Raw genomic sequence first — 11486 nt, 5'->3', positions numbered from 1 at the left:
TAAGCGAAAATTTAATTAATTGATAAAAAAAAATCGAATTGCTTTGTTTTTAATTTTATTTCGAGCGCTGTACACGACCTCTTCAAATTAGCACTCACTTTCAGAAAAGCGCGAAGGATTAATTTCTTGTTTCAAAGTCATCGAGTTAACAATCCGCAATATTAATTATGATCGATGCTCAAAAGTTGCACCAAATCTCCCCATCCTCCAGAAATTAATCTCATAAAAGTCTCCCCACAGTTGTTTACTCCGCGCGCATCTTCTCTGGATTGTCCCGCCGCGAGATGATCCAAAGAGAGGTTGAAGATAAAAAGAGATTTAGAGAAGTTAGCTGAAAGTTGGCACGCGACCAAAACATCACGTGACACAGGTGAAGTGATCGCGGATAGGCGGAAGAGAAGCGTAGAAAACCACCTCCTGTGATAGCTGCGCAGATGAGTTAGATGGGGAAAAAGAAAGAAGAGCTTGTCTTGGAAAGTGGGAGCCGCATAGAGATGGTTGACGTTGACCAAGTTTGCTCTTCATCTCCAAACTCTGCCACAACGGTAAGTTCTCCATGTGCTTTTCTCTTTTTTTTCTCTCTTACTTTTGTTTCGACCGGTGCGCATTCCCGCCTTTTCTTCCTACTTTTAAAAGTTTTTTTGCGCTTCTTTTTGTTTACAACTTTCTTAAATTATGATATTTTAAGGATTTATTTATTCAAAGTATTGGATTGGGTGTAAGAAATTGAGTTTTCCTATTTGCGTTTAATTTTCCTTCTAAACGCTAAGTGTCGAGCTTAGTTTCGAAATTTGGCCTCCTAGATCAAACTTTGTTTTGGACACGTAGATAATATTAATTTGGCACAAGTTGTTTTAAAAAAAAAAATGTGAAAATAATTTTAAAAAAAATTCATCATAAAGCGAGTAAAACAAAAACCAGTTTTTAAAGTAATAAATAAAACTCATCACAAAGCGAAACAATAAAGAAATGTGGAAAGGAGTTTAAATTTTTTAAAGTCATAAAGCGAAACGATTGAAAAAATTATAATAAGTTTAAATAATGAAATAAATCATTATAAAGCTAAGCAATAAATAAGTTAAAATATTGCAATTCCTCATAAAGTAAACAGTTAAGAAATGTCAAATTAAGCTTAAAAAATTAAACAACTTATAAAGCAAAACAAATAAATAATGTCACAATGAATTTAAAAATAATGAAATTCATAAAGTTAAGCAATCGATAAATGCAAAAATAAGTTCGAAAAAAAAATCATTATAAAGCCAAACAACTAAATGAATGTAAAGAGTTTTAGAAAAATCATCATTAAGAAAGAAATAACTTAAAAATGAAAGGGGAAAAAATTTAAAAAAGTAATGATGTTCATTATAACACACACATAGTAGCAATTGACAAATGTGCATTAGATCATAAAAGTAGAAACCAACTCAAAAGATGAGGGCCAACGTCAACTATAATTTTTGGACCCTTTAATATATCACATCGCTTAAATATATCACATTAATTAATTTATATTTATTTAATTTTTATATAATAATTGCAATTACACAATCGATAATTTTTGTTACAATGGTTTTCATTAATCAAAAGAAAAAAAATTACAAAAGGAATTTCAATTAATTTAAAATTTTACTAAAAATGTAATACGAAACAATTCTATGACCATTATAATTGTCGTAATTATATCGTGATAGTTATCGTAGAAATCATCGTGAAAAATGTTTTATTTTAGGTTTAATTGATTGTTCTATGGTTTGATTGTTCTTTCTTCTGATTGATAATTTATAATTTTTTAATAATTTCAATTCTAAAATTTCACTTTTTTAATTTTCAAAATATTTAATGATGTTTAGAGCACCCAGGTCTAGTGGTATTCTTTTTGTAAAAAAGAGTTACAAAAGGAATTTTAATTAATTTAAAGTTTTGTAATTATGTAATACGAAACAATGCTATGATCATTATAATTGTCGTGATAATTATCGTGAAAAATATTTTATTTTATGTTCGATTAATTGTTTTATGGTTTGATTGTTCTTCCTTTTGATTGATAACTTATAAATTTTTAATAATTTTACTCCCAAAATTTTTTCCAATTATTTAATTTTCACAATATTTAATGATATTTGACGCATCCAAATCAAATTGGCCGGTGCGGTAATTAGGACTAGCAGTAAGGCAACCAAAATGCGAATTTGACCGTAAGAGAGCGGAAATATTGATATCTGAGAGTGAAGAGTTAAGGCTTTTCTATAGGGGTCCAGGCACGAAAAATAACAACTCGACTTTTAGACCAACAGACATTTTTTGAGTTTAAATTTATTTATCGAGGCCAAATTAATGAAATGAATAATGATTCTCAGGTAGGATATACTTGTCAATGAAAAACTTCATTTGCTTCAAATGTTGAAAAAGTTAATACATTTCGAGCTCTCAAAAAAAGCGATCATTCTCAAGATCCCACTGCACGTGAATGAGCCTTGACATGTGATGAGTCTAGAGAATAGGGTCCTTGTTTTGAGCGACCGAAACGCGTCGACTTTTTTTTATCTCCAGTTCTATGGGGCAAATAAAGTCTTTTCTTTTTGACAAGTGACAAAAATGATGATTGCTACATAATTATTGGTGATTAATGAAAAAAAGGTAATTAAAATATTTTTAAAGGAATCATTAATTTATATGATTCTAAACTTCATTGTGGTATAAGAGTATGTAAAATTCGTAGAGACCTCTGGACACACTATATTGCTATATACACACCACACACCATATACAAGTCACTTTTTATAGTTTTTCTAACTGATCTCAATTCTAAGTGTCGCCTTTGCAATTTACTAGGTAGAACCATATAAAAAAATAAATGGAACATGAAGAATTTTTAAAATAATATTTTTTGTTTTAGCGGGCCAAAGTTGGCCAAATGTGGTCACTAAAAAAAGCTGTTAACACATGTTCTACCCACAGTAACTGATCTAAACGGATTTCTTCAAAATATATTAGTTTAGTTTGAAAGTAGGTTGATATTAAAATTTCATTATAATCCTGAACCCGAAAATTACTTTAACCTAACTTGTGACGGGCTGCCCATTTTATCTCTTAAGTCTGGCGCAGTTTGATTGCCTTTTCCAAAATAAACACAGGTGTCTTTTCAACGTGTTAAAGAAAATAGCTTAAGGTTGTCGCACTTGATGTTTAAGCATGGTTAAGTTTGATTTGAATTTTAAATCAGAAATATGATAAAATTATATTTTGGCCATGGGGTTCTGGGCTAAACATTTTGGGAGCCCTTTCCCCTCCTTTATTTACCCAACTCTAAATGCATTTTAAATTACAATAGTTTTTATTAGAATCAGAAGTGAATTAATTGTAATCTACAACAAATTTGAATTTTAACAAGTAAATAATACATTTAAAATTTTGGATTTTTTTCTTTCATTTTGAATTTTTATACTTCATTTAATTTTACAATTTAATTAATGTTGTTACATAAATGGTAAAAGCATACCAAGAATTTGATGCTCTGCAGATTTTAAGAAAATATTTAAAAAAAAGAAAAAAACGAGTTACATTATTTTTTATAACTGCATATTTCTAGATGATTATTATGACATGACTGGCTTAAGTTTAACACGGAAAATGTCTTAGCTACATCATTGCAAATCGTGTTTCTCATAGTATTTTCTTTTAAAAAATTACAATATTCCGCTAAGAGCTGCGATGGCTCAGGGGATAGAGCGCTCGCCTTCCAATGAGGTGAACCGGGTTCGATACGAATTCCGCATCCGGCTTGAACCGACCACAGTGCTGACGTGAAATATCTTCAGTGGTGGACGGAGCATGAGTCAGAGTTCTCTTGCCGTCAGGCTAATCGTGGGAGGTTCTCGTCGTCTTCCTCTCCATGCAACGCAAATGCGGGTTAGTTCCATTAAAAAGTCTTCCACGATGGCAAATTTCTCCCAATACTTGATTCAGGAGCTCTCTTGTCTTCTGGATTGGGTTCAAAATTAGAAGGCTACGTAGTTAAACATTAATAGCCGTAAACTCAAAAATTGGGTCGGCTGTTCAACGACGGTTATAAAATTATAAAATATTCTGCTAATGAAAATTGAAACGATCGTTTGCTTTTATTGAAGCTAAAGAGAAACATGTTACCGCGATACGTTTAACATTTTTTGTTTCCTTCCAAAAACGAATTTAGCAATTCTTTACTCTGGGCGACTCAATCTTAAACAGGCATAAGATTATCTGTTCATTAATTCTCAAATTGAGTTAACATAAACAAAAATTATGCATTAAAAGTTTTTATTATTTTTTTAACTTTTTTTATTATTTTTTTGGTTAATGGCGGGCACTTCCGTTTATTTCCCATTGGCCTTAGAAATACCAGAATTGCTACTTTCTTATCATTACCCAGTAAGCACCTATGACTAATCCACGACGGTGGAGTAGCGTCTCCCACGTCAAACAACCACAAACCCGGTAGGGCGGGTTACATTCACACAATCACACAGAAGAAAGGACATAGAACACAGAGAGAGAGAGAGAGAGAGAGAGAGAGAGAACGAAGCATCCATGCCCTGCGCGGGATTCGAACCCGCAACCATCGACTCCGCAGTCAGGCACGCTAACTACTCGGCCACCTGGTCGGCATGCATTAAATGTTGACTTTAAAATCGATTTTCGTTATCGACTACCCCTTGAATAATTTTACAAGTTAAATAAATGCAAGAAATTCTGTTCATTAAAATGTAGTTAATGAGTTTAAGTTGAATATTTTTAAATTTACACTATTTTAACAAGGAAAACCAAAATCATATTTTATGCGGATTTTCTTAGGTAGATAATAACAATTCTAATCAGGATATATCAATAGTATTCAGAAAAAGTACGTTTTGTGTTTGATTTCGTAACTTAAAATATATTCTGCTTCAGTTTTCAGCATATTTAAGATTACTCCCTGGAACCATTAGGAATGTGTCATAGAACGTGAAGACCTGATCATTAACTCAAAAGTTATTCAGAGTGGTCTTTTTTTTTGGCACACTGTGCATAATTTTAAAGTGTTAAGGCACCTTCAAAGAGAAAAAAAAAATAAATAACAATTTTCCTAATCTAATATCCTAGAGTGGCTTAAACCATTGATCATTTTACTATTTTTAAATTTTTAAATTATTTTGAATAAAATATTGTTTTTGTTGAGTACAGACGTTAGTCTTATTTATAAAGTTAAAAATTAGAAGAGCTGAAAATGTTTAAATGGTAACATTGTTTGATTTTATCAGTAGTTTGGTTGATATTTTTATTTGTTTTGCAAGAAGCTAAGTGCTAGTTTTGTTTAGTTAATTAACTTGCAGACATTCAACTAAAATATTAATATATTCAATTGTAATAATACTCTTTTTTCTTAGAATCTCGCTGACTTCTGTAAAATTTTATAGAGAAAGATCCGTAATCACCATAACTAATGAACCATGCTCCTAAATAACCTTTGCGGTTTCTGTTATAGTAAATTTCAATAATGTTGTGCTATGTTTATGTTTTCGCACAACTTTAAGTTGCGATTTATGAATTTCTTTAGTGCGTTGTTGAGCTCGCACTCCACATTTTCACATAAATTTTATTTGCGATTCCTATTTTATTGAATTACTTTACTGAAAGTTTAAAAACTATATTCGTATTTTCTATTTTGCTCATGTGTTTATAATTTTGGTTAATTAAATTATGAACTCTGATTTTTAAATAATTTTCTTAACTGTGAACATTTACTTAAATCAAAATCTACAAACGAGATAAAAAAAATCAACAAAAATTGCAGTAGTTGTAAATATGCTGTAAAGTGTTTGAATCAAATATTTTGAAAATGGAGAAATTTATCTTGTTCACAATGTCAGTATGAAAAAAACTGTTGAAAGAAACGTCAATTAAAGTGTGCTGAAATTTATTTTACTCACATGCGTATCTGTGCAAAATGTGCATGGTTTACAAACGTCTTAGTCTTAAGGACACATTGACTCTTACCAAAAAAACCCTAACTGGACAAGACTTTGGACAGAAAAGGTGCTATATAGAGGCGAAGAAGTCATATCCAAAGCTGCGTAACATATAGAAATTGCATTGTTTTTAAAATTTTTATTTAAAACATCCTTATAAAAATAATTAATATTTTACTATAAAAATAATGAATTTTATTTAATGGGAGTTCAGAAATGCGGCAAATTTTAATTAAATATTGGTATATGTGAATGCTCACTGATATTGTTTTTTTTAATGCTAGAGTATAAAAAAAATTTCGCTATATTGATATCAAACTTTTTTTGAGTTGCTTTGTGTTATACAGGATACTGTTAAAACTTTCTGTTTTAGACGAAGTAATTCTGAAATTAAAAATAGTACATTTTTCAATAAAATTTGCGATAAAATGCCTTCATTATACTCATTTATAAAATGTCTTTATATTGTGATATTTTTCAATAAATATAATGAATGATATTTCTTAATAAAATACCTTTATTATACTCATGTAAAGTAGGGCAAATTATAATTTTTTTAGTTTGTTACTTGCTCTTTTTTCAATTTCTTAAAGTAGTATAATATACTGCTCCAAAAAATATACTGTTCTTTTTTTTTTGAAAAATGTTGACCTGATTTTTTATTTGGCCCACTATGACGCCTGCCGTAACAAAATTTTTTTCTCCCCTTAAACTGAGAAAAGTATGGACAAAACTATAAGAATATAGTTACATTTACCGTGTTTCCAGTTCCATCGAAACACAAAAAAGCTAGGTAATTTTTACCGAAGCGCTTTGCTCTTGAATTTGGTAACAAAAAATATCTTTCTATAATGTGTGATAAAATTTAATAAATGTAAAATTCGGTACTTTTACCATGATGCCTAAGAGAAAGTCCAAAAACCATAACATACCTTTGAGCATTGGCATATTCGGTTAAGCTTACTTTTTTAGTTCTGTATTCGTTACTAGATGTGTGATAAAGAGAATTATAATTTTGAAAACCAAAATTTCCAATAAACCGTTACCATATGAACTGAAAAAATTACCAAACGAATGGTTTAAATACCGTATATTTCTAATTTATTATCAGTGTTATGGTGTTTTTTAATTTTTTTTTACCAGAAATGTGATTACCATACAGTACAATAATTTAACCAAAATTGTTTTTTTCTCCGTGTACTTTTGGGTCAAATTAACCCCGGTTTACTGTATATAACAGTTTTTGATGCCTAATCAGGACTATAAATATCCTAAAAAGGAGAAAAGACTGATTCTAAGACTAATTTTTGGGAAGTATCCGTGATTACTACAATTTATTAACAGTTATAACATATTTACCTGACTGTGTCCAGTACTGTATTTATGGTTTTAGCAGCCCTAGGTGAACCGGAATCTTTTAGTTACATTTTCAAATTTCTTGAAATGAATCAAGCCGAAATTTTAAAAGAAGGAAGTGACACAAAAAGAATTTTTTTTAAAGGTAAATTATTCAAATTTGCACGCATGTAACAATGAAGAATATTCTTACTAGATAACTTAATTTTCAAAATACAAACATAGTTGTGATCACATAAAAATTTGAAAAATACTCTTAAATTTAAATTTTTTTCCCCTTTCTAAATTTTAGCCACTCTGAGCAATCTCCCAACTAACCATCTCTTAATCACAGTCTTGAATGTGTCTTAACCATGAAAAAAGTAGGTATGTAACGAATAGTGATTTGGCAGAGTACCGAATTTTCGGCCTAAGAAATAGGTCGAATAGCAATATTTTTTAAAAGAAAAAACATTAATAAATATTATTTTTTAATTTATAAATAAGTTTAGTCTTTTTATTGAAAAATAGTCAAAACTTAGTTATTTTATTTAAGTTAAATAAAAACTGACTAACAGCAGTTTAAAAAAAATTGTAACGTTGAAAAAAGAAAGATAAATAGAAAAAAAATCCTCCTTATTCTTAAAACAAAACTTTAATGCTGAAAATAATATTTTCTGGGAAAATAAGCGTTCATGAAAAAGTTAAGACGAGATTTAGCCTATCAGAAACGTTTTTAAAAAAGCCGCGCATTAAAAAAATATGTACCATAAAAGCCACTGAAAATATGTACCATACAAGCCACCATAAAAAAATATGTACCATATAAGCCATTAAAAAAATATGTACAAAAACGAAACAGAAAAAATTTATCTTAATTTTTGAAGGAAAATTTTAAAGCTGAGCATCTCAATTTTCCAATTACCGTATTTTCAAGAAAAAAAAGGGGAAAAAGAATAAAGTCTTATAGAATCCCTCTCAAGTGCCCTGTTCATAATAAAAATGTCGATAAAAACAAAAGTTTATTAAAAAGAAAAAGCTAGATAAAAACCAAAAAAACGTGTTCCTAATTTTTAAAAGTAAAATTCAACTCTAAAAATACCTCAATTCAAATTTTCACAGTGCCGTATTTTTAGAAAAAGAATGATGATAAAAGAATAAAGTTTATTAAAAACGCTCTTTAAAAACTGCTGTATCAAAATATAAACGCTGATTATAGAAAAAAGCAAAAGTGAAATAGAAAAAAAAAATTGTTCTTAGTTCTTAAAATATAACTTTAACGTTGAAAATTACATTTTTCTGTGTTACCGTTTACCTGTCTTATCGTACATGAAAAAAGTACATAAAAGAATTAGTCTATTAGAAACGCTGCGTTAAAATGCTGCGCTATAATAAAAACAGAAAACAGCCAAAACAAAACACAAAAACAAAACAAATAAATACCATTCTCAATTCTTAAAACAGTGTTGAAAAAACGACGAAATTTTCTTACGTGAATATAATTAAAAAAATCTGCAGTACAAAATTCGTGGTTTAGTATGTAGCAATCTAGTTTCAATTCCTCAAATTTCACTTTTCCATTTGTCTTTCAGAACTACATTTGCTAGTTTTAGAACTTAAATATGTGTAGAACTATTACATCTATTCATATTTTAAGAAAAGAAAACTTTGTCGGTAAATACTTTTCTAAAATATACTTTGCCGAATATTTGACCAAACATTCGGCCAGCCGAATATTCGGCAAAAGTGCCGATACCAAATAGTGGCTGAATATTTGTTACATGTCTAAAGAAAGTAAATTGTAGCTATATATATTTTCAAATCAAATTAAGTTCTTTTATAAATACTAAAAGAGCACTTAATATTTTGTTAATATTATTAGTTTTCTCCCTTTTAACAAGAGCATATTCATATTGAATTACTTTAACTAAATAGCTCGCAGGTCAAAGTTCAGCCAAATACGGAAATAGCAAAATGAAAAGGATTATCAGTTTTGCTAATGACAAAAAAAAAAAAAAAAGAAAAGAAAATGTCGTTCTGCGTTGAAAACAACACACCGCTAATCCTCAGATAACGCCTGCCTTGGTCTTCAAAAACTTCAATTTGAGTCATTATCTTTATTTTAATGAAAATGCGCTTTTGATTTATTACTGCTAGAAAAATAATTGGATCTAAAGTAGGCCATGAGTATTAAAAATAATTATTATGAGTGAGCTATAATCAAAATAACGATGACATTATAACGAATTCCGTATGTTAATCACGGACTGTCTTCATTTTCAATTGTTTAAAGCTTTAATTTTTATTCATACTTTAGTTTACATAATTTGAAGTGATTCGTGGGTTATCGTAGCAATATCTCGCAAAAAATTATTTCAATGTTATTTTGATTTTAACAAGGGTAAGCTAGTAAAAGAAAATATTTTGCGCATTTTAAATAGAATTTATCAAAAGAGCTTTCTCATTGCTAGTATAATAACTTATAGTGCTATTAAATTTTGTGACTAAAATGCTTATCCACATTTAAAACATTTGTTTAACACGTGATTTGGAAAAAAAATTTATTATTCTCGCTTCCTTAATAATTTTGAATAATGTATTGAGTGGGATAATTTGTGTTCATTTTACGCGATTTTTATTCATTTAAAAATTTAATTTACATTTATACTTTAATAAACTAAGGAAATAAAACAAATATCGTTACAAAATTTTACAAAACTGTTTAGTCACATTAAATTTTTTTAAAAGAAAACAAGGAAAATTTTATAGGTAAATCGTTATGTCCATTTTGATTGCAAGTTATCAGATTAAATAATGCTTATTAATAATATTTTGAAATTTTGAAATTCAAAACTGAAATGCGAATTTGCTTCTAAACGTATATTTAAAAATATGAAATTATTAATATGATTCAGCTTTGTTTGTAAATTTTTTTGTTAAGATTATTAACATTTCTGGTATGAAAATTTCTTTAATTACAGTTTCAATAAAAACTACTTAAAGGCATAAAGTTTATTATTTTAATGAGCAAACTAGGAAACAAAAAAACGAATTTAAAAAGAATTGCCATAAGCATAAATCAAAATCTTCATTGATTTTTTTTCAAATAAATAATGAAATAGCTATAAATAGCTGTAATATTACTTAGCTTTAAATAAATAATGAATAATGAATAGCCAGAAATGATTGCACAAAAGGAGGATCAGAGAAAAAAGTACAAAAAAGTATGTTTACTGCAATTCCAGGTGTTTTTACAAGAACAAAACTCTATTGTGTATTTGAATAAATAAGCTTTATGCTACGAAAGGTAGGATAAGAACTATTTTTTGTTTTGTTTTTCTTTTCCCCAAAACAAAGCGTCTGAATTTTTATAGTTTTTCCATTTAATTTTTTTATAGAATCCCAGTAGTATGAAAAATTTAAAAATTAAAAGATTTCTCATAAGCTACGGACTTCAGCTTATAGTGCGTATGTCAGTGGTTTTTTTCTAAAAGCGGTCATCTTTAAATTAAAAATCAAGCAATCTCTCTTACCAGTACGGAAGATTTTGCGCGTTTTTTACTTAAAAAAAAATTAAGCAATGATCCTATGCTAAGAGGCAGTGTTCAGAGTATCCAAAAAAGTGGCTGACAAAGTATGGCAACTTTTCAGGGGTGTAAAATCCATTTCAGCAAAAGTTAATTTCTCTTATTCTTTTATTTTTTTTTGTTGAAAATGAAATTCTTTCACTTTTTCCGATTCTTTAATCAATAAGCTAAAATATTCACTATTCTAGTATTATGATATTTGTATACAAAACCTTTACAATTTTATTTAAGTGCAGTTATTATTGTTAACGATTTAGTCATAATTATTATTAATAAACAATCTCTCCTACCCATGAGTGTGATCTTTCTTACTTCGACTGCGTCGCATAACACGACATAGTCTTGGTTTTATTACAACTGTTGTTTAAAATTAAGACATTACAACCAAATAATAATAAAATTCATAAAAAAATTTAGCCAAAATTATTAATGGTTTGTTTAACAAAAATTAATATTTGCAATTTTTAACTTTCCTAGTTTTATTTTACCTAAGGTGTTATTGTTTTATGTGAAGCAACAATATGTCTGCATCGGAAAGCTATATAATCGAATATTATATATTTTAAATAAGATAAAC

General features: G+C 28.6%; 1 protein-coding gene across 4 annotated transcripts in view; it reads left to right on the top strand.

Moving 5' to 3' along the window:
- Positions 1-428: 428 nt before the first annotated feature.
- The window catches only part of LOC107446663 (forkhead box protein P1), a 241511-nt gene continuing 230453 nt past the window's right edge, over positions 429-11486 (top strand). For 2 of the 4 annotated variants that reach the window (XM_071187439.1, XM_016061360.3), the window contains exon 1: positions 429-545. In XM_071187439.1, coding sequence (XP_071043540.1) covers positions 444-545 — 102 coding nt within the window. In that variant the 5' untranslated portion in view covers positions 429-443. The remainder of the gene's footprint in view (positions 546-11486) is intronic. The other 2 variants (XM_071187441.1, XM_016061362.3) reach the window with 1 other exon arrangement.

The sequence above is a fragment of the Parasteatoda tepidariorum genome, chromosome X1, assembly GCF_043381705.1.
Source record: "Parasteatoda tepidariorum isolate YZ-2023 chromosome X1, CAS_Ptep_4.0, whole genome shotgun sequence".
Taxonomy (NCBI): domain Eukaryota; kingdom Metazoa; phylum Arthropoda; class Arachnida; order Araneae; family Theridiidae; genus Parasteatoda; species Parasteatoda tepidariorum.
The sequence above is the reverse complement of the archived record's forward strand: the minus strand, read 5'-3'. Positions and strand labels throughout refer to the sequence as shown.